Raw genomic sequence first — 22,749 nt, forward strand, 5'->3', positions numbered from 1 at the left:
GAGAGGAATGAAGAGATTATATTCTGAGCCTTGCGGCTTATGCACCGTTTCGCGTTACCTTGCCAGGTCTCTCCTGTATAACAAGGTTGGACGTATCTTGCAAGCTTTGTTATATCTAAATCCCTAGCCAGGCAGCACAAAACACAGAGTTTCCAGCTCACTAACCAAAGTGCCCTTGTACAACCTTTCCTCTCAATGTATAGTTTGTGAGTTAGATGTTGAATATTTAGTTACAAATATAAATATATATGTAGTATTAATAACGAAATAGTATTATTATATTGATGATGGTAATTTTGTCATCAATATGTAATCTTTTGATTTTATCATTGATTTAGTTGATAGTTATTTCGCAGCCAAATGATTTTTTTTACTTTAGACAGCTTTAAGTCTGTGTTTATTAGCTTGTGTGTTGTCTATCAATTAGACCAATCAGAGATCGAAATGTAGTAGAAAAGATTGTTTGTTAGAAGTATTATCAAAATTTATGGGAGGTTATAGAGTTCTATTGATTCGGCGTTAAAAGAAAGGTTGGGGGATTCGAGCTTCCTGGTAGCGCGGTTGGTCCCTTTGAAAACTCATGCTTTATTGAAAAACCCCGACTCCTACAATCGCGTTAATGGCATTCCACAGATTCTAGATATCTTGAACCGTGGTTGAGCTTGGGCTGAATGTAGTAATTGCATATAATCTCCTGACAAAATTGTCAAAATGTTGGATACCTCACGCATAATCAATGGATCACTATATAGATAACATTCCTGTGTTGATATTTGAAGTTAAAAAGTATGTTCAGTTTTCGTGTGCCATTTTCCATGTTAGCCCGAAGCTACATAGGTAGAAATACAGCACATACGAGCATCATGATGCTCTCACTGTAAGTACAAATTCATATATCACCGCCATGCCAATCACAAATTGTCTTCCCACGCCTCCATCTCGCGGCATAACTCCCAGACCTAAGTCCCCCATTCCTCTCAAGCCTCAAATTGCCCTTAAATAAATCGATCCTCGATCAATTTACTTCTTCCCTGGTGACTCTGGCGAAGAGTACAATGGGACGTCCAAACTAATCACACGAGTCTCATTACTCAATTCTCTACATAAGCAGCAAGCGAAAAACTTACCGTCGAAAGATACAGTAGCACAGATAAGCTGTCAATGATATGTAAGAGTTGTGCAATGTGTTTGCAATTGATGTGTCAATAGTGAACACTTTCTGTAATGAGAGCGAGCAGAGGAGAACAAGCACGCTTATGTACGGCATGCACCGGTCGACCTTGTGGGATATGGTTGCAACTTTGGATTCTCTATAGAATGATTAGACTCGGTCTGTATCTATCTCCCCAGATGGTCCAGCGACAAGTTAGGTCTGGTTAGGGATGGAAACTTACGGTATGCTGATAGTATACGACATGGTGATAGTATGAGTCTGAGATGATGTATTCAAGGAAGTAAAAGTATGAGACATGTGCAGAGGAGCGAGATATTAATATGTCAATCCTACTCGTGCTGCTAGGAAGCCTGCAACTCAAATGAACTAGCACATGCCAAAGATTGTTATCCATGCAGGATAGATATCCTGGCGAGAAGTGAGGCGATGAGGTTGCATTCAGATAATCTATGAAGTGCACAAGCATTGTTTTTATGGGTCAACTGCTTGAGGTGGGTCCTCAAAAGCGAAACTATGACCAGCGTGGAAGCCCGAACTTTTCGGTCGAACATTCGAAGTTAGGCTGTATGTGCTTTTTCTGTTATGAACTTTAAGTGGCGCGGGCAAGGCTTAAGAGCACAGCTACTCGTGTGACCAGATAGCATGAACTTTGGAAGCTATATACACACACCACGAGGTGGTAGTTTACAAGATAGCCAGCCTGGTATTCTTAGTGGTAGAGTTGCATTTTTCTGACAGTGACAGCACAGCACAGAGCAATCACGGCCCAACAATGTACAGGCTCGAGAACTTCATTCCCGTTCAGCCGCATAGCTAGTGAACTAAGGCTAACGCTTCGCTTGAGTTCAAATCCACTTCTGTTCGAAGACTTCGGGGTAAAAGAAGACATGTAGTTTTACAAGTCTGCAATGAACAGATAAAGGCCCGCGCTATCAATGATTGAATATTAGATTTCAGCCCTTCTGACCACGGCATTAATTACTATTCACACTAATCACACGGTATTCTTCAAACAATTTTCGATTCTCTTCTCGTATTTTAGGCGCCTATTATTCGTGAGTGAGTGGCTTAGTTCTCACTAGCATTCTTCTACAAGACATGCATCCGAGTACAACCGAGAACTTCATTCCCCAGCTCCTAGAGTGGCACAGTAAAAATTGCCTATACCAGACTGAGACATACCAGAATTTTAATTATATCAAAAAGATTTCTTGAGTTTATTACTTTTTATATATCAACACTAGCCTCTTCAGGTAAATCGAAAGACTGATTACTTCTTTTGACGAGTTTAATATAAATTTTGATAGTAAAATTATCGAATACGTTCGATTGATTGACTATTATTGTATAATAGCTTTAGGAAGGTATTAATGAGTTAGATTCAACGGAACATTAATGAAATTTTAAAGAAAGATTCACCAAAATTTTTTAATCACTATTGATATCAGAATTCTTTTTTTAAAAAAAAAAAAATCTGATTCGTCGAATTTTCAGAGTCTGATATAGTCAAGGTTTTGCCTTTGCTGTATTTGGTATTTGCCTCACCCTGCACCTATTTGACGGATAACTCGGATGAAATAGCACATACCATAGAACGGTAAACTACATGCGGGGTGTTTGATCTTGCTTCATCCTCTTTATGGAAAGTGTCAGCAAGAGTTGATGTATCCACTTGGTATCCGCAGGTACAAACGCTAACCGTGGGGTGGGGAATCACACGATAGAGCTCCAACGGTGGAGACGAGTGTCATAGGATAGCCTTCCGGTAAGTCATTTTGTTTTCTTTTTGCAATTGAAAGGTATATTTGGGAAAATCTACATTCTCTGAGCTATAGGTCAAGAATTCAAGTGACAGTTGAGAGTAAGTTCAAAGCTGCTCTAGTAACACAAAGCTAGCCACAACATAACTTTTGTAGCGAGAGCTACGTCATCACACTAAATGGCGTGTATGATTGTTTGATTCCTGGGTTGTGAAAGATATAAAAAGAGTGATTATTCTCTAACGAAGCATTTAAGCTGTGAATGTTATTTAAAGTGGGAACAGAATTAGGCATTCAATCCTCGGAAAGGAAAGTGGCTTGGAATCAAGAATATCGGAAGTGATATGAAACGTATCTTTCAATTTGCATTCCAACAAAACCATGTATATGCATCCTCCATTTTTGGCAATATGACATGACCACAGATCCCGGAACTTCCACTAGGAAATCACTTGTGCGTCCACACGGTAAAGCTTCGGTGGTCTTTCTAGCGCTAATGAAAAAGTATTTTCCTCTTGATTTCAGCGATTGGTTCCCAGTCTGACGGTACCGATGAGAATTTTCTATATCTAGCAAACCAGCTAGATTTCTACGGAGCTCGAGAAAATTGGATACCACCATGGTGAGAGTACATAATTCCGAGATGGCCGGGTAAGAGACAAAACATTAGTAAGTTCCTCAAGCGGCTCGCTTTGAAAATCTGACGCACATTTTGTATAAATATCAGCACCTCTTCTATGGTCTTGTTAATTTATCACAGCTCTTCTTACCACAATCCCCACAGTACAAATATCCCTCCGCCTTCTCCTGAATCCTCGGTCCGACATGCGTTTCGCAATTTCACTAAGCCTCATCGCAATGAGTTGCATAACATCGATCTACTCGTTTGCAATCGAATTTCCTTCAGCCATTGTGAATAGCTTGGGTACCTGGGCCGCAACCGTAACATCCTCGATCAAGGTTTTATCAAATCAAGGCAGCTGCACCACGTCGTCTGGCTCATGTAAGCCCCAGAAGATCGAATTCGAAGTTCTAAGCTGACTGAGCATTAGTGGATGGCATTTCATGGGTGTATCATGCATCTGGACGCAACTGTGTCACGAAATCCGAAGCGTATCTTATTCAAAGGGCTATAAAACACCACCTGGAGACAGAAGATGGTGGACTGTGCGCCACGGAATGTCTTGACCTTACTGACTCAGGTGCATGGAACGGCTACCTCCTTGCTGGGCCAACAAGCAACTTTGATAGTTCCATGTATTGTGGACCGACAATATCCTTCGAAACATGTACATCTGGAGGAAAAAATGACCTGTAGAGCTAATCAGAACTCTCACTGGGACGGTGCATAATATATCGGAATTGGAATTATAGAATATCCCACCAAGCTTTGCCGCGTTTGCTTCCTTCTATTGGGGATGGGGGGCTGGCAGCGTGGTTGAGGCGTTAGTGATGATGAGATGTTGCCAGAGATTCTAAGTTGGTATGTCAAAGCTGGACAAATTTCTCGTTTTGTCTCATCAATGGGATTGAAAAATGTTGGAATTCTTTAGAGCAGCCTTTTCAGCGTTTCTAGATACAATTAGCCTGAAAAACTTAACTTTCTAAAAGATCTTCTAGTATTAATCTCCGAATCTGCTTGATTAAACCACGATTATACCAATGAGCTCTTGTTTGAAGAAGACTTTTCCATTTGCTTTTATTTGAGAGATTCCCTAATATAGTAGTCTAAGAGTTTCTACAATAGTGACAAGTAGAGATTCCTAAAGTGGTCCTCAAGTTTAGCAAATCGATCGAATGCTGAAAGCAGTTGTTTGTCGTTGATTCTGGCTTTTAGACAAGCTTCATCATAGGGAAGCCTGAACGTCTAGTGTATAAATTGGGCCCACTTCGCGTGGTGTGTCTCAAGTGTGTCTCTTTCACTAACAAATTAGAAGATGCATGCTTCCTGTGCCTCGAGAGTGCATGCCAACAACCGAGAGTTTCCAAGAGTTTCCAGTTAGCCGACAAATGTCCACCCCGCTATCACGAGAGAAGCGCAAACAGATCCACCTGTACTGTGGTGGACAGCGGAATTATTCGCGCGAGAGGTTGAAATGACGAGCAATGGCCGCCCCTGCTGCATCTGGCCTGTATAATTACTAGTGTAGTTAGATATAACTTGGTAGAAACTTGGACGCCTTCCTCTCCTGGCGTCCTTTGTCTCACTTGGGAATTGGGGAGCCTCAAACGAAAGTGATACATACACACGAATATCGAACCTTTCACAAAAAAATATCTACTTCCAGCGTTTTTCAAACGCTATCAGTGCAGAAGAGTTTTAGATGGTGATAACGAGCTTTTCTGATATACTAAACCGCGAGGTTCGATAAGATCCCTACCTTAAAGGATTTATATATGGTGAAAATTCCGCTTGAGAGCTGTGACAGAGAAGGCTTGACGTTGGTTGAAAGTTGGTGAGGAGTTCAGGGTCTAAACGTCTTGGGATCAAAACACCATTAAAACGGAGAAAAACACATAGCAGCTACATTTGTGGAAATTTTGCTCCTGGTAATTGATTGAAGGTTCATATCACTTGACCCAGATTGCACCTATTGATCTTGGCCAGGCTATCCTTCTCAACCCTAGAAAACGGCCTTCAGTTATTCTCAGAATTCAGTAACACTAGAATTGTATATTCTGATACCCTCAAAACTTCAACGTACTATGTATCATCGATTCAGGTTGGTTCTTTCTAAACTTTGAAATCAAGATAACGATATGATTCGAAATTGATCTTCACCTTGTCCAGAGTCGCGAAAGGATTTCAGTGATAAACGCCACTCTCATGAGCCACAGCGCATCAAGCCACATTGGCTAAAATTGGCAACTGTACAAAAGTGGCTATGTATCCACTTTTTGCCCCTTTCACATTAGTTACTTCCAAGAATAGTAAGTTTAGAGATTCAAAGAGATTACGAACTTCATAACCAACGGACACGAAATTATTGATTGATTACGATAACCATAGTGAAAACAATCCAGCAGATATCTGAAGATTGCGACATCACAATACGTTACATTAACGACACGATTCGAATTGAGATTCATTACAGCCATCTCGGGAAACGATCCGTCTTCGATACACCGAACCTCATTGCCTCAAGACCACCATCATCACCACAATGCATCTCTCCTCGACGTACGCTTTATCCATCCTCGCCTTTCTTCCAGCCTTCACATATGCACAGGCAGGCTTAGGTGGTGTGGTTGCTACGTCAGCAGCCACCCAGATGGCAACCACGACTGTTGGGGCTCCATCACTTTACACAGTTGGTAGCGTCACCGCTGTCTCATACATACCCATATATACTCAGACCTTTGCAACAACAGCATTGGGAACTTGGGCGATCGGAGCTACTCCTTTGGTGGGGAGTGTGGGATTAGGAACTATTCAAGGGACCGTGGGGGCGGTCAAAAACAAGAGAGCTTTGCCTACTGCAATGTTTGGGAAAAGTCATTAGAGGGATGTGACAGTCGAGTAGGATTCTGATATAGGAGAGGGACGATTGGAGTTAGACATTATGAAAGCAGAAGACGCATCTTCCGGGACTGGTTTGATAAGAGGATGGTGGAAAATGTGCAACGAGGACAGGAGATAAAATACTACATAACGCGAACGGAAATGAATATCGAAATCTGGAAACGGGGGAGAATCTTATGGACGATGCTGATGGAGTTACAAATGGCGTTAATAAGGCATACGTTCTGGAAAGAATGCGAGTCTTCAGGAGATTATTACCCTTCTGCTTAGCACGATTCTCACCAACCACCATCATCCTATCTTTCTGCGCATTCAACTAGCGAACAATGTTCGAACATTCCATATATTGATCAACATTAGACGATAAACACCCATTCAAAGTTTTTAGATTCGTTTGGCGGCATTATCAGGAGTTTTTGGTGCAGCTTGTTTTTGCCAATTTGAAGACATAGAGGCAAACGATACAACATCGGTCTTCAATTTTCTTTTTCTTGTATTTATTTGTATATCTAGATATCAGGCGAACCAGTCCATTGCAGACGACTTAGGAGTACATGAAAATGGATGTAATACTATACAGACTAAGGAATGAACGTGATTCTTCTTTTAGACTTCCAATCTCTCAAACGGCTGTGAATTTCCGAGTCAAGTTGAATGATTTGAATGCGATATCGTGTAAAGACAAAATAGAAAGTCCCATGAATTTTGACCATGGTATAAGATCAAGGTATCATGTACCCCGCGACAGATGGATACACAAGTATATTCATTTAGACAAATATTACAGAAACAAATCTTAAGGACATTAGGGTAAATAAACAACTAATCCAATACGCCTGTAGCAAAAAGCCGTCACAAATACATACAAAACCTCAAACCTAACACCTGTTTTGAAACTTGCGCCCCAAGCTACAATAACAACTGCCCACTTGGCAGGTGCAAGTGCATCCCATATCGTATCCGCCAAACCTCTTTTCTCTCTATCATTATATCAAGGGTTCTTCAACAGAGTTACATCTGTAATAGTCAGCTCCTTCAAGCTACTGACTAGTTCCTGGTCGGAGAGGGCGTCTATCCTCGGAAAGCAAATATTTCTGCTAGTGCTCTTGATAAGGAATGTGTCAAAACAATAAATCAGTATGTAAAATCGTTTGTTTTTGATATATAATTATCCATTCTTATGTAATCTCAGAACAAGATCTGTATTTGAACTTCGTAAGATTGTGATAGTATGAATATACCAAAATCATTATGATAATCTCAGAACCAATCAAATTATATAGATGTTTATCAGCCGGGGGCATCTGCTTTCCAGGAACTAGTCAGTCTATTTGGGGAGATGTCCCTTAAGGTCCAAAAGGTCATCTAATGCTTGTTTAGCTTTCCGCGGTGACAAATGTTGACTTTTAATATTCTCGATCTCCTCAGCCAGGTTTTTAAGGTCCTTGACATTTTTTTGCCAGGCATCCTGTGTCTTTTTGTAGTGCGAACATGGATTTCTCGAATACTGTTCTTCGTACCAAGTCGCTTGCTCCTGGGCTGCACCTATCTCCTTTGCTAATTTATATTCTAATTTCTTGTACCGGACTAGCATAATAGGATCGTGGGGATATCTTGTGTGTGTGGGAGACTGTTGTTCTTCATGGGCACTTTGGTCTGTTGTTCTGATGCGGGTGTAGGAATCTTTGGAGGCTTTGGTTTTCTTCTCTTCTTCTCTAAAACTTCCAGTATTTTTATTCCGTTTTCCTGACCCGATCGCGGGCGCATATTCCTTGCCCTTGGATTTTTCACTTGATTTAGCACTCTTATTCTTACTACTTAGAATTGGTCTAGTAGACGAATCTGATATATTACCATCTCCGTAAGATGATTCGATATCGACTCTAGGAGGAGCTCTACGTGTTCGATCTGGGATTATTTTGCTGTGATGAGAAGTCGAATGAAGGGATGCTTTCTTCATATCTGGGTTTGGAACTGGGTATTGTTGCAATGGAATGGGTATCTGCAGAATATCGGGTCTGTGTTTAATGCTGTGCGGTTTTCGCTCTCTTTCAAGAAGTTGTGCACTCTGCTTTTGAGATTGAAATTTGTGGCTAGTATTTAAGAGGAGATGAAGACTTCAAGAACGTTGTGTGGATGTGAAATAAACTTTGACTTCGGAATTGTATTTCAATAACATTTTGGAAGTCTATAGACATGTGTTTGACCTACTCGGTAGGCCGTCCTGAATCCGTCGAACTGGCCTAGAGGAATTTCGATTACGTATTATGAAGCCAGTAAATTCCTGTACATGTATATCATCATCTTTCTTGACAATTTGTGGAACATAAGAGTATTTGCATTTAGATATCCAGAACATACATCCCACCGAGCAGTATATCAACATTTGTATATGCTTGCAAGTGAACAACGACTTCACTATTGTCTATTTACTATTCCTACAAAAGAGGGTGAGAACATTCGATACACCTCAAATCATATCATCAATGACTCTTTCACTGCCCTCAATCTTCTTGAGAATTCCCACACTGACCGAACAATACTTGGACTGTGCAATGCTGCGGGCCTCTTTGAGCGGTACACGAATTTGGAGAGAGATCATTTGGTCGCGAGCATGACCTTGACACATGAGTTACATACAAGAAACTCGATCCTTTCCAACAAAAGCTGAGATAAATAGTATACTTTTACATTACATATACATTTCAAAAGGAACGAGTAGATGCTTTGCTAAGCCGTCTAATGCTGTAAATATACTCACCCAACATTTTACTCATTTATCTTTTCCCGAACCTTGAAATTGTATATCGAATTATTTACTGGATTACAACAAGATTTTCCTTCAAGTATACAATATACCTATTGATACTCGTACAATTACATAATTCTCAATCTAAACTCGTGCATCAAATATGCTCACCTAATGATACAAAACTCCCACACAGACTCTCTCTCTAATATATCAATCATACAAAAATAGTAACTACTCATCACTCCATAAAATTCATTTATTCATCAACTCACTGACGTCTGCTATAATCCATAACGCAACCCTGCATCATAGTGCACACTAGTATCTCTTCCAAAGTACATTTCTAACGCTAGTGATAATACATTGCCTTCTCCTTTGCGCTCAAGATTCTATTGGTTCCCTCGAAATGATGACGTCAAATTTGAGATCGAGCAGATGTGCAACAAAATGATTTTGAAAATGTAGATTCACCTCGGCTCACTCATGTTTAAGAAACACTAGAAAATGAAGCTAATAAAAAGTTCCGAGATTGAGTTCGCTAGCGCCTGTTGCTAGTATTCCCACCCATCTAAGTGAATCATGAATGTTAGTATCTGATTCACTACAACGAGATAAATTGGAGCTCAGAGGAGCTAGATTTAATAAGACGATATAGATATATAATCCAACATGGCCTAGAAATGGGTGGCAAGCACTATACAAACATTCCCAGTCCTGGAAAATAAAGTTTTTAGATCAGAACCAATTCACTCCAAAAATCCCGATTTTCGTATACGCAACAATATGATAATAATTCATCCGTCACATCATGCACTTTTCACTTCCCTCTCCTGCAGACTCAACTTTCCCACAACCCCACCCTGTTCCACCAAAAATCACAAGCTTCCTTATCTATATTATCCTTCCTATCTTCTTCAATCTCTACCACCACGCCTTTTTCTTTACCTCCCGCAATCTCGTCATTTCCTCTTCCGAAAATTATTTTTTGTCGCTTCCCTTCCCCGCCTTTATATTCTGGCCACACCGTGCGAGTCGGATATCTACCCGGAATTGCATTCGGATTTCCTGTCGGAGATATTATGAAGGATGTCCAATAAGCATGCATCAGGCCTGCGATCTCTTTGGTTGTTGCGGATTTATCGACTACCTGGGTTGCGTATGCAGGAAAGGGGTATTGAGAACCGTGGGCGGCACCATTAAGCACACTACTATTGACTGCGTATTCGTAGAGATAGACTGGTGCCGGTTTAGGTAAACTTGAATTCGAGAGTGGTTGCTCGTAGGGATGTTCACCGGAAGCAAAATAGGCAGTTTGGCGCACAGGACTTATGTACGCATAATCTCCATAGGCTTTATCTAGGCGTCGAAATTGATTTCCCACTCCAAGGGCGTCGTTATTGAAGGAGTATGGGGAATCTAGGTTATATTCAGGGTTTGGATAGAGGGAGTCTATAACTGAGAGATCCTCCATGGGAAGATTGGGTAGGAGTACGTGGAAGAAATCGAGGAAGGAACCCACTTTATCAAGGGTTTTAGGAACGAAAATAGACCCCTCATTGGTGTTGTAACCAGTGAGGATTGGAATGTGATGGTATGTGTTGTTTAAAAGGGCCTCGATTGGGGGCATCGGAATAATACTGTCTTCACTGGGTCCATCGATGCATGGTTGGAAGGGCCAACGAAGAGAGGGGTTGTAAGATTCAAAGATTTGCTCCGACGCAGCTTTGATTGATGAAACAGGAAGACTGCGAAGTCTCGAAAGAATTTCGGCACGTGGAGTACTGGAAAGCTCAAGTTTTTCTAGGAGTTCTGAAAACTGAACCTCATGGAGGGGGTTGTCGTAATGATAGACAGCTCGAGCTGTTGGTCCTCCGGATTCAATGATTGCTTTAGCAAAAAGGGGAGAGGAGCCATTATTTTTCATTAAATGGTGACCGATCTGAACCACTATTAGAATCCACAATGATATATTGGTCGTACTTCATCCTCAGAATAGGCAGTATTTCCATTATCCTGAACTACAGGACTTCCAATGCGCGAAAAGTTAGGAAACTTTGGTTAGGATTTGACAACAGATGCCACATTCCAAACAGATTCAATATTGCATAGAGATTGAACGCTCCAAACAGTTCCAGGAACCCCATAATGCCTCATCATCAGGTTGCAACCCAAACTATTGGAGTGAGTAAACGAGCGTGGTATGAGATTGGTTTCCCGGAAGCGGTTGACCACGATTATCATAAAATGAAATAAAACTCACAGAATGAGCTCCAGCTGAGGGCCCCATTAAAGTAATGTTTTCTGGATCACCGCCAAAACTTGAAATATGTTTCTGAACCCATTCCAACAACAACTTCTGGTCTTTGAGGCCCAAATTCAAAGCCTTCTCTTCAGCCATTAACTTTGATGGCAAAAATCCCAGAGCTCCTAATCTATACTCAAAGGTGACTGCAATCAAGGGTTGCTTAGACCAGCCCACCAGGGATGCTATTCCCCTATCATTCGCATACCCAAAATTGAAAGCCCCTCCGTGAACATGCACCAAAACTGGCAGTTTTTCGTTTGATAAATTCGTGGTACTTTTGGAACGATAAATATTCAGATGAAGACAATCCTCACTTTGAGGCTGATTGTCTGGACCGGACATACATCTTAATGCGGGGTTGGTGGCGTCAAAAATTGCTGTTGACGTATTCACCGGGACAGGAGGTCGGAACCTGAGATCTTCTATTGGTGGTAATGCATAAGGAATCCCAAGAAACTCTTCGAGGACTTGTGGATATTTTGATGTTTGTTTTCCGATGTATGTTCCCTGTGAAATTGTAACACTCGGGCTTGACGGAATGCCGGAGGAAGGAGAAGGGATATCGGAGGTTTGTGTAATTGTGTTGATTGACGTGCTTGTATCAATGGAGGCTGTTGAGTGTTGAAGCTTTGCATCATCATGACCAGGTGGCTCCTTGATGAGACCAGGCTTTTCCGGGATTACGGGCTTTGGACGCAATCTTTCCTCTGAGATCTGAGGTGAATATTGAAGTCTCCAGTAATATATCAGCGCGATGGTGAAACTTGAAACAGTAAATAGAAGTGCTAATCTCTTGCGCAAAGCTATAGTTGCCATGTTGCCGCCTGCTGTCGTTGTTGTTATAGCTGGTTGATGGTTACTGCACACTATAAGATGTTGATATGAAATTGATCTGAAATTGATCTTGAAGTCAGTAGAAGTTCATGGCATCTTGAAGATTAACAAGAGTCAGTAATATCGAAGGATTGCACATATTCCAAAGTACATTGTTCCAGTAATAACTCTACGGCGTGGAATATAAAATTGTGGATGTAATCACTCACTAGGTCTGTCTCCTGGTCTTGGAAATTACCCTTAAAACTACCGGGTGATTTCAGCCACTGAGCCACTGAGCCACTGAGCCACTTTAATAGCGCACCCAAGCCACTTCTATTTCTACTTCGTACTCCAGAGGATATCAAAAGCTTGACGACAATTGATTCTTGACTTGTTGCCATGATAATTCGTACAACACATTGGAAAGAAAATACGGAGTCGAGTCTTTACCGCTTCTTGTCTTGAGGCGAATAGGAAATGGATCAGTAGCTACCTTGATGGATGAGGTGAAAGATCAATTTCTCGTTTCTGGAGAACGTCAAAGTCATGTTATCTCCTGGAGTCATTGGAGGTCAATTCTCAAATGCATCCTTTATTTCATATAATTTATATCTATATCACAAGTATGTTCTGATTTTTCTCGAGCCTATGGTCCCATGATAATACAATTATTAGTCCTTTGCAGAATGTCTTCGGTGTGCCGTTGAAAGACGCGCCTCAGAACCCAAGAGATGTACACAAGACACTTTTAGAGCTGGCGTCTAGACATTCGAGGACTTTTAAACATGGAATACCCCAACTAATTTGATAAATTCGAGTATCAAGAATACACAACATCTGTCTGATAAATTCCAGACAGACTGTCGTGTATCTAGTCGGTCATATGTTTTCTCTCATTCTTTCCTCTTCGGTTCAGCGAAACGTCCGAACAACTTCACGCCTTCCATTTTCACATCAAAATGAACCGCAGCCACGCCTTCCATCCTGCAGTGACATATTTACCCCAAATGAAGCACTTTTCCTGTCATTTTCTTTCAATTCTCATCCAACAATCAAGCACACAGCAACATCGCTACAAATTTTGCTCTCCCAACCTACCACAGCCACCAGACACACACTCAAGCAACTCTTGCTTCTCTACATTAAACATAAGCTACCCCTTGCTCTTTTTCACAAAGATTCTTTCTCACCCCAATCTTTCATATATCTTGAGACTTGCTTTCTGATGAAGATCGGTGTCAAACCTTCAGATTTGGCATACCACGTTTTCTGCCCTTTCTATCCTCTCACTCTACACAAAGAAGAGACGTTGGCAGACATTTTGCGTTTTCCAAAGTATTCAAGAGAAGCATTCCTCAAGGATATCGCTGCTCATTTTGATTCCAAACCTGTTTCTGAATCGGACTCTGTCGACTCAACTCCATTACATTCCGCGCAAGACTCGGAACCTTCGGCACTGGCTCAAAAGGCTTTTCAACTTGCTGAGCTCCGCACAAAGGAGTGGATTTTCGGCGGTGACTCTTCTGTGGAAGGACTTTCCTACGATTATTCACAGACATCTGGGACTGATAATTCAGACAGTTCTAGTGAGGTTTTTTTCTTCTGCCATTTTGTTTCCCAGGTTGAGATGCTAATTCTTTCCAGGAGATACAAACTCTTCTTCAGAGCAGAACTGTAAATTAACTCTTCTGCAACACGCTTGGACAAGGTTGTGGACAGCACTGTTACATAAGGAGTACAACAGCATTGATTTGGAATTAACAGACTTGCTGCTAAAATATTATTCAATTCAGGCGCCTACTTTGACCAAGAAGGCAGAAAAACGAGAATAATGGTTCATTATGAGCAAAGAAAGCCGCGGCTGGTGCTTAGAAATGTACAGGATAGAGAAGCCGATTCTCCAAGGTTAGTTTTAAGGCAACAAAGACAGGAGCCTCCATTCTCAAATGGCAACAATACAGCAAACTTACCACTGCAAATGGCCTATCTTCCACAACCTTACCATGGTCAATATCAGAATATGGTCTCCAGCTCTTTGCAGTATGCTACTTTACAATCTCAGCTGCCAATGACATATAACGTTCCGCTGAACATCAATATGACCCCTGGCCATGTGGCATTGCAGACAGTTGATCATCGTAACTTGACTACCCATAGCGGCCGAGGTCTTGAAGGAGGCGAGGAAATGTATGCTGGATGTACTCCCGTTGTCGAGGAGCGTCGGGATGAGCACACAGGGAGGGTATCCCCACGAGTTGCTTTACGCACTATGATGCAGCAAGCTCTTAGACCAAGTGAACAACGCGAAAAGTTTGAACGCCAAACACATTATACTCAGCATTCTCACTATCCTCGAGACATGTTTGGATTAAGCTCGCGTGGCGTCAGTGTGGCATCAGATACTTCGATTTGTCTCCATATTGACAGAACTCTTGAGGCTAGTATTCGAGAGCAGCTTGCTCGTTCTGGTCTACTCCGAGATTGCCCAGACCCGGAATATGTCAACAGGCCGATGGCAGTAGATCCTTCGATTGTCTCGTGTGGACGAGCCTTGAAGCAGCAAACACCATTTCATAATCACAGACTCCAATATTCTTTCAGTCAGCCGCAACCTTTTGAAGAAATCAAAATTAACCGAGAGCTCTCACGGCCACCTCTTTCAATCAGCACGTCACCTTCCAAAGTTCCAAAAAATACAGGGATTCCAACTTATAAAACAGTTGTGGCACATTCAAGTTCTCCACAAATTCAGAACTACAGGGGTGTCGATTCGGTGATCAAAGAACCCAAGAGAAGAGATAATCCACAGTCGTACAAGGTCGAAGCGGGATCAAAATTCTTGACCAAAGATGACTACACTCCTACCAAAAGAATCGTTGGCTACTTTATAGAGTCTTCTGGCGAAAGCCCTAAATCTGCCAAGAGGTACCCCATTCAGTCTCTTAGCAGTCATGAAGAGACAACGCCCAAGCCTTTCAGATACCCTGTCAAAAATCGCTTGGGTGGTGCTTCTGAACCAGAAATGACACAGTCTCTCATCAGAGATGAAAAATACAAAGCGAACAAGAGTGAGGAAACACCCAAGGTACCGGCACCTTTGACAGAAACCACCGAGGACGAATCTCCCATTGAGCCGGTTGAGGCTATCAACACATGTGTTGCTAGTCCCAAGAAGCAAGCTTATGTTACAGTACAAGAAGTGTCGGATGATGACCGCATTGAAAGTCTAGGTGGCAACAATAAGGCAGATTTACTTGAGGACTGCATTAAATCTCTGGCTACATGGGAGAAAGGAGATCGTAAAGTTCTTCTTAAGCTATTGAAGATTCTGAAAAGACTTGATGATGAAGATGATGCCAAGCCTATCGAGGGTCTAAGGAATACCTATCCTACTAAAAGCAGCTCAAGAAAAGAAAAAGAACCCAGCTCCAACAACAGTCTTAACCCCAAGGCGGCATCTTTCAAAGACTTCAGTTCTGCGCGAGATCATATCACCGACACCCACCATGAGCGGCGAGGTCTCTCGTTACAGGAAGAAATTATACCAACCTCAAATGAAACATTACCGATGTTTTACCCGAAACCCCTAATGCCGATAGAACCGGTTTGGATCAAGACTCAACAAAGGAAATTCATAACACCACCAAATCTTCCCATTCCATTCAAAACACATGTCGGTCGCAAGGTACCAGTCAAGACGACCCTGGATCCACCTCCAAATGAAGACGATGAAGGAAGAGTAGCCAAGGCAATGGACCCTCGTCTAGCAGGGCCACTTCTTACTCGATTCTACAATAAATATCCGTTGACTGGTACGGTGTGTCCAAATCCACCTTCACCTCCTCCAGCCGCCGTGAAGAATGCTGCAGAGATTCAAGAGGAGCTTGAACGCCTTTTGTTGCAAGAAAAGGAAAAGAAGGCTTTTGCAAATCCTTCAACCCTTAAAACTCGTTCATCAAAGGGAGCTGGAGCCAGAGCCAGTGGAGCTGAAACTTTGAAGTTTGCTCAGTGATCAATAATGAATAATGAATCACGGATAATGGATTAAAAAAGCGGAAGTATTGATTATAATAGTATATCACTATTTCTGACAATAGTATTATTTTAAGATAGCGGCGATGCTTACGCAGAGCAAAACGAAGCAGAGAAGCAGAAAGCCCTTGTGTATGATTAATAATTGTGGTAGTCTTGAATTTTAGCCCTTTTTTTACTTGCGATTCAATGCTTGTATGTCTTCTGTTTGCAATATTTGCTGCGTGATCAACTTCCTTATATTTGCTTGATGCTCTAGGAATATCCATCGATACTTGATTGCTCTCATAATTGGTTTCAAGATATCAAATATACACATATCAATGAGGACAAACTCTTGAAACCAACCTCGATCATGTGATTTGCTCGTTGCCAACAAACGGGACGAAAGCGGTCATTACGGCCGCTATGTCCGCATCGGGCTTACCATCAAGAGCTCAATATCTTTTGTTCATTGCAAACGTAATGGGTTAATTGAGCGACTCCTACATTTATCAAGGTTATTTGAGTTATAAAATCACATATACACACTTAGTTTCTATATGCGACGATAACTTATATTTGATTGGTCATTATAACCGTGACCGTACGAAATCTCATAGCTCTGAAGCTACGAGTACTTTGTTCTTCAACCCTTCTACCTCCCGTTTCAACAAGAATATATTTCTTTACACCACAAGTCACCGCACATTACTATTCAACCGCCATCAATATGGCCACTCCAACGCCAGGAAAGTACCCCGGTGTAGCAGCGACACCTCCAGTCTCAACCCCATTTTCTACATCCCATCTAGCCTTTTCTCCCCATGGACCGCGTTCTGTTGTGCCTTCTCCCTCTCAAATCAAAAAGTCTAGTCCTGCAGGAACCTCAATGTCGAATCAAGCATACAGTATGGGGATGGTGGGATTTGACAGTCCGTCTGCGGCGTTGGCTTTAGGGATGGGTGCGGATGTCGTAGGAGATTTGGGCATTGATTTACAAGGAATTGGGGTATTGGGTGGTGGCCCGGGGAAGGATGAAGAGGAGAAGAGGAGGCGGTTGATGGGCTGTGTGGAAATTTTGAAAGTGAGTTTAGTTGGTTCAAAATGGTAGAAAAGGAAGGAGATGTTATGCATGGATGGTTTGATTGGGCAATGCTAATGCAATTTGTACAGCCTAATAAAGGACGACTTAGTGAGGCAGGACTCGAACGACTAGCACGAAGGGTTGGATTAGAATGTTTGTGGGAAGATATGATGGGAAGCGCCAGTAATGGACGCACACTTATTATAGCAGGGAATGCTCTTGCGCTCGACATCGATTTTGCGAATAATATCGTTCAAAAAGTTTCACTATCATTTCCCGATGCGCCGGAATCAGTAACCAAACATGAGAAGACAGCTTCAGATATACTTTTGAGGGATTTGCAATTCGAGGCCGGAGAGAGTCCATTGACCAAAATGCTAGATCGATTTGCAGCGAACCTAGAGAGATTGACTATGTTGGATAAGTTGAGTGTTATACCTGGGCTCAATTGTCATGAGGCGGTTGCTGGAATCTTTTGCAGTTTGCATAAGTTACATAGTTGGGAGGTGGGAAGGCTGAAGGAGAACGAGATGTTAGGAATGGGGGATGAGGACGTTGTGAGGGCTGCTATGTGTACTAGGAGTGGCATACCGATCATGCATTCAAGAGAAAGACTAGGATTAAGTATCGATTATTGGCAGGAAAAACGACGGATTCCAACAAAGGGGAAGAAACAGAACAGAAAGACATGGTCGTTATTGGTAGAGGTTGCGCCGTTACCTTCAATGGGAGTGGGTGTATATACTCCTTTGCGTGTATCTGATAAGTGGATATCAGATGATGTTCAGCAAGCCAATCCGGCAGTTGATGATCTATTCCGAGCAGCCCAATTACAAGAGGGGCCGATTTTGAATTGGCTAGAACCTGACAATACCCTTTTACCGACAAGTCCCGATATCAAGTCTAGTGACCTAAACGTTGGGACGCAAAAATTCCCAGAAGCAATGTTCGTTGCGAAATTCGATCCACCAGTTGTAGTACCATATGCCATCGCGATGCAGATCTACCAATCGACACAAACGCCCTTTGATTTTTCAGAAATCACAACGTTTGATGGACTTATGTTTCCGTTAAGTGCGGAGGAAGCTTTGAAAACTAACGAGACACAGGCCAGAACTATCAACGTAGAGAAAAATGTCTCGGTTTGGGATAGAGAGGGAAAGAAAGAGGCAAAGCAACATTTTAATACTTTGTATATTGAGAAGATCGATTATGGAAGGAAGGTGGAAGAAGTATCGTTTAGTCACCCAAGACAATTGGTGGAGATGTTGCCATGTTTAAGACAATTTGCTTTGTTGAGTACTGTGTTGAGGAAAAGTTTTGAAGCAGAGGAAAGGTCAAAATCAAAATCGAGAGGACCATCAAAATCTGAACCCCTATCAAAATCTTCCGAAATAGACACTCTGAACCCTCCGACAAAGAAACAGGAATTTGAGGACTTTATGAAAGGTATCATTGCAACGCCGACATCAAAATCGGTTCTGGAGGAATCGAAAAAGGAGAAGAAAGGCGAATCAACGCATCTAGATGTTTCTTTAACATTAACTCCAGTACCAAGAGTGGAAATAGTATTTGAGTTCAAGAAGAGAAGCGCGAATGTGATCTTCGAGATTCAGGGGAATGGGAGGGTGGTGGTTGCACAGGAGAATATTCTCAATGGAATGGGAGAGGATGAAGTGATGGATGGAATGGGAGAAGAAGGGAAAGCAAGAACATTAACGAGTGAAGATTTGGGTAGGATGTTGGAGGTTTGTGAGGATTTGGGGGTTTGGGTTGAGTGGATTAAGGGGAGGTTGTAGATTGGGTCTTATTTGGGATGTGCACCAATAGCACGAGAACAGGATGGAGGAGAGAATGCTACGTATATGAGTGTATGATACCCAGGAATTTGCCATCTATTTATTAATTCGTTCTACTAGTACATGTCATATCATGCAAGTGATATCAAATGTTCTTCCCAAGACTTTTGATGTAAAAAATTGGAAAGGAAAAGAAGAAGAAAACGATATCTAGAGTAGAAACCCGAAGTCGAGGTTCTGACATACAGATTTCCTCGCTTTCCATGGGTTTAGTTAAGTAAAATCAAAGAAGAAACAAGTATGTCCAGGGAATCCAAAAACACAATACCCATCTCACCAAAAACACTCACACGGAGACAATATACACACTACTTACTCAAGTATCTCCACCCACCCACCCAAACATTTCCATTCCATCCCCTCCAAAATCTCCCTCATTTCAGCCTCCCTGCAAACTCTCTCGTGGTCCTCCACCTCCCCCTCCCCCTCCCCCTCCGCACCCACCAACAACATCGCTACCCCCACCCATCCCATCCGTATTCATCCACACCCGCGCCTTTTCCCCATAGCTAAATATCTCACGATTTCCAATCTTCGCTCTCCAGCCGCGAAATCCAGCGCCCGCGCCCCATTTCAGTTCGCTTCGGTTCCTTTTCTCTGCGCGCCGTGCTCGAGATAATCTATCGACTTCGCGATGTCTATTCGTGACTTTGCGGTAAGGGGGCGGTTGTACTTGTGCCTTTTGCTAAGGGTTGGATTGGTGTTGATGGCGAGATGGATGGTTGTGCAGGGGAGGTGGGAGATGGGTGTTGGGGTGTTTGTGGTCGCGACGCGGTATTTGATGTTTTTTTTTTTTTTTTTTTGGAATTGGGGGATGGGGTGGTGGATATGTATATGCATATGCATATCAATATTGATATTAAGTGCGTGGGCTGGGCTGAGCTGAGCTGGACTGGGCTGGACTGTGATTAGGAGACGCAGACTCAAGAAGGAAAAGGAGGGGGTGGATGCGATGGCGATTACGTCATGATAGGCGAGGGGATACTTTTGCGCTGTGCGGAAAGACAGGGTTCTTTCTGATGTGGAGATGGTATTGTAGCTTGCGGTTAGGGTTGGGAGGGGAGTGAGGAGATAGGATGGGTATATTCATTTGTAAACTGAGAGATAATTTCTCAGCGGTCAAGCGCTCATTATTAATGAATACATACATACATACATACATACATACATACATACATACATACATACATACATACATACATACATACTATAAATAATTCATCGCCCTTTTTTTTTCTTACAGTACATCTTCCATCTTCTATCTTCTATTTTGCGTATATACATTACACTAAAGAGGAAGGAAAGCAAGGCACAGAATCGAGAACCGTCAAAAGGATCAGAAGCTAGTATTTCCAGATCGCGGGGGTAGAGGAATAAATTAATGTATATATGTATATATATATATATATAACGTGGTTTATTATCGGATCGCCAATATCATCGGGTCGTCACTTTTTATATTATTCAATCATTTTAAATCTATATTATTCAACAATAATTGAATCAATTGATTAAAACTATTCAGAATTTAATAATCTAGGATCTATTATATTGTTTTGACAAGTTCTTACATTATATTCTATCTTTCTATATTTATTACAACATTGAATAGAAGTTGTTTTCTTATTAGAATTCTCCTCTTTTTGATGTTCGTTGTGTTGAATTTGAATATCAACTTTTTATTGAGATAATATATTAAGAGCCTTTTGTTTAGTGAATACTCCTCCTTGATGTAATTGAGTTTTTTTTGTGTGTCGATATTTGCTTAATGCTTTATTCGCTACCCGAAGTATATGATTCTCTGTATTCAAAAGTGTATTTTTATAAGCTAATCTCTTTGTACTTTTAACTAAAGCTAATATAATCTCAAATATAAGTATAGAAAAGCTTGCTTGATAATAAGTTATTCGAGATTTAATTAATATTGATTATAAAAAAGCTTTAATTGAATTGCAAGGGATTCGAGAGATCTATTGTTTTAAATCGAAAAAGGAAAGGGTAAATATTCGAATTCGAATATTCAATTTCGAAAGAATAGTTTCAGGGTTAAATGGTATTAAATCTGCTCTTCGAAACCTTGATTTCATATTCTGAAAGGTAATTGATTTTTCGTATACAATTTTGAAAGTTATAAAGAATTCAACCTTCGAAATATATTTAATATATACTTTAATAAATTTATTAATTTGATTATTATATAAACATTTTAGATTATTAAAATAATTAATATCAAATAATTGAATTAAATAATTTGAATGTAATAATAAATGTAAATATATAATATTGTTTTTTTTACAATATATTTGAAAAACTATAGATTCATAGCTTTTATATTTATCTAATATTAATATTCGATATTTGTTTTTTCTTTGATTTTTGGTATGCTTATTGAAGTATTTCAATTATTCTAAATTTGTTTTATTATTTGTTCATCCATTCGATATAAGTTTAATAGTTTATTTCATAGAAAGATTGGTTTCAATATATCAATTGGAAAAATGAATCTATTTTTGAACTATTAGAAATAAGAAAATAGTTTCACCCTTTTTATTTTTATATATTATTGTTATAATTCATTCTCGATTATCTAATTGTACTGATTTATTTCTACTATATTTTTTAAAGCTAATAACAATCATTGTTATATATATAATCTCTATTATAAAGTTTGTTTTATTGAAATTGTAGAAATCTTTATTCAAAATATTATATTTCACTTGTATATTTGCAATTAATCGAAACTATTTTTTAATAAGCTTGGAATCTTTACAAAAAGCTTTTTGAAAGTCATAAATACAATTAAAATGTATCTTTAATTTGATTCGATGCTTTACAAATCGATACATTCAAAACTTCTCAATATATTTTTCATTTCTCGATTTAAGAATATAATTCATTATATCTTCCATATTCTTTAATTTAAATAAAAATCCTTTTGAATTTATATCGAATATATATTAAATAATCATCTTTTCTTTTAATTCTATAATTTTATAATAATTCGTTTGAATTTCCATTTGACTATTTTAACCATTGATTCTATCGTGTAATATAAATCAAAATATTATATAAAGTTTTGTAGCTTTAGTAATTAATAGATTTTTAGATTTATAAATAACTTGAATAACTAAAATGATTCGGATTTCTTTTGATGAGGTTTCTATAATAATTTGTTGAGATATCGTGTATTGAAATTGAGATGGTTGAATAGTATAAAAAATGGCGATCCGATGATATTGGCGACCCGATAATAAACCACGTTACCATTTTTACAAAATCAAAATCCACAGCAAAGGAATCTCCTCGGTGGCACAACCAAAGAATGAAGTTCTCACAATTATCCACCTTACCTACCACATGATGACTTGAAAACAAGTCTTCTCGCTTCCGTCGCATACTTCATATTTTCTTTCGCGTACTTTTATCCGGATTCAGATAGTGAATGTATCAGAAAATTCGAAG

General features: G+C 40.4%; 7 protein-coding genes across 8 annotated transcripts; 4 read left to right on the forward strand and 3 right to left on the reverse strand.

Annotated features, from left to right (window-relative positions):
- Positions 1-753: 753 nt before the first annotated feature.
- BCIN_14g03300 (hypothetical protein) lies at positions 754-1,448 on the reverse strand. The gene is made up of 3 exons (XM_024697155.1): positions 1,395-1,448; positions 1,128-1,310; positions 754-1,069 (listed from the first exon to the last, which is right to left on the reverse strand). Exons 1-3 carry the CDS (start codon positions 1,415-1,417, stop codon positions 1,021-1,023), a joined length of 255 nt encoding a protein of 84 aa, XP_024552970.1. The 5' UTR covers positions 1,418-1,448; the 3' UTR covers positions 754-1,020.
- Positions 1,449-3,451: 2,003 nt separating this feature from the next.
- Positions 3,452-4,585, forward strand: BCIN_14g03310 (hypothetical protein). Of its 2 annotated transcripts, none has more exons than XM_024697156.1 (3): positions 3,452-3,603; positions 3,695-3,937; positions 3,987-4,585. In XM_024697156.1, the coding sequence occupies exons 2-3, from the start codon at positions 3,760-3,762 to the stop codon at positions 4,250-4,252; spliced, it is 444 nt and encodes a 147-aa protein (XP_024552971.1). In that variant the 5' UTR covers positions 3,452-3,603; positions 3,695-3,759; the 3' UTR covers positions 4,253-4,585. The 2 variants fall into 2 exon arrangements, with proteins under 2 accessions (XP_024552971.1, XP_024552972.1); XM_024697157.1 differs by having other exon boundaries at positions 3,719-3,937.
- Positions 4,586-5,874: 1,289 nt separating this feature from the next.
- Positions 5,875-7,041, forward strand: BCIN_14g03320 (hypothetical protein). The gene has a single exon (XM_024697158.1). The coding sequence runs from the start codon at positions 6,099-6,101 to the stop codon at positions 6,435-6,437; it is 339 nt and encodes a 112-aa protein (XP_024552973.1). The 5' UTR covers positions 5,875-6,098; the 3' UTR covers positions 6,438-7,041.
- A 668-nt stretch (positions 7,042-7,709) lies between these two features.
- Positions 7,710-8,584, reverse strand: BCIN_14g03330 (hypothetical protein). The gene has a single exon (XM_024697159.1). It carries the CDS (start codon positions 8,415-8,417, stop codon positions 7,785-7,787), a length of 633 nt encoding a protein of 210 aa, XP_024552974.1. The 5' UTR covers positions 8,418-8,584; the 3' UTR covers positions 7,710-7,784.
- Positions 8,585-9,739: 1,155 nt separating this feature from the next.
- BCIN_14g03340 (hypothetical protein) lies at positions 9,740-12,524 on the reverse strand. Its single transcript, XM_001549415.2, has 2 exons — positions 11,470-12,524; positions 9,740-11,148 (listed from the first exon to the last, which is right to left on the reverse strand). Exons 1-2 carry the CDS (start codon positions 12,328-12,330, stop codon positions 10,048-10,050), a joined length of 1,962 nt encoding a protein of 653 aa, XP_001549465.1. The 5' UTR covers positions 12,331-12,524; the 3' UTR covers positions 9,740-10,047.
- An 862-nt stretch (positions 12,525-13,386) lies between these two features.
- Positions 13,387-16,694, forward strand: BCIN_14g03350 (hypothetical protein). The gene is made up of 2 exons (XM_024697160.1): positions 13,387-13,916; positions 13,975-16,694. The coding sequence occupies exon 2, from the start codon at positions 14,162-14,164 to the stop codon at positions 16,340-16,342; it is 2,181 nt and encodes a 726-aa protein (XP_024552975.1). The 5' UTR covers positions 13,387-13,916; positions 13,975-14,161; the 3' UTR covers positions 16,343-16,694.
- A 135-nt stretch (positions 16,695-16,829) lies between these two features.
- Positions 16,830-19,680, forward strand: BCIN_14g03360 (hypothetical protein). The gene is made up of 2 exons (XM_001549417.2): positions 16,830-17,428; positions 17,518-19,680. Exons 1-2 carry the CDS (start codon positions 17,075-17,077, stop codon positions 19,225-19,227), a joined length of 2,064 nt encoding a protein of 687 aa, XP_001549467.1. The 5' UTR covers positions 16,830-17,074; the 3' UTR covers positions 19,228-19,680.
- Positions 19,681-22,749: the final 3,069 nt, after the last annotated feature.

The sequence above is a fragment of the Botrytis cinerea genome, chromosome 14 (assembly GCF_000143535.2).
Source record: "Botrytis cinerea B05.10 chromosome 14, complete sequence".
Classification (NCBI taxonomy): Eukaryota; Fungi; Ascomycota; class Leotiomycetes; order Helotiales; family Sclerotiniaceae; genus Botrytis; species Botrytis cinerea.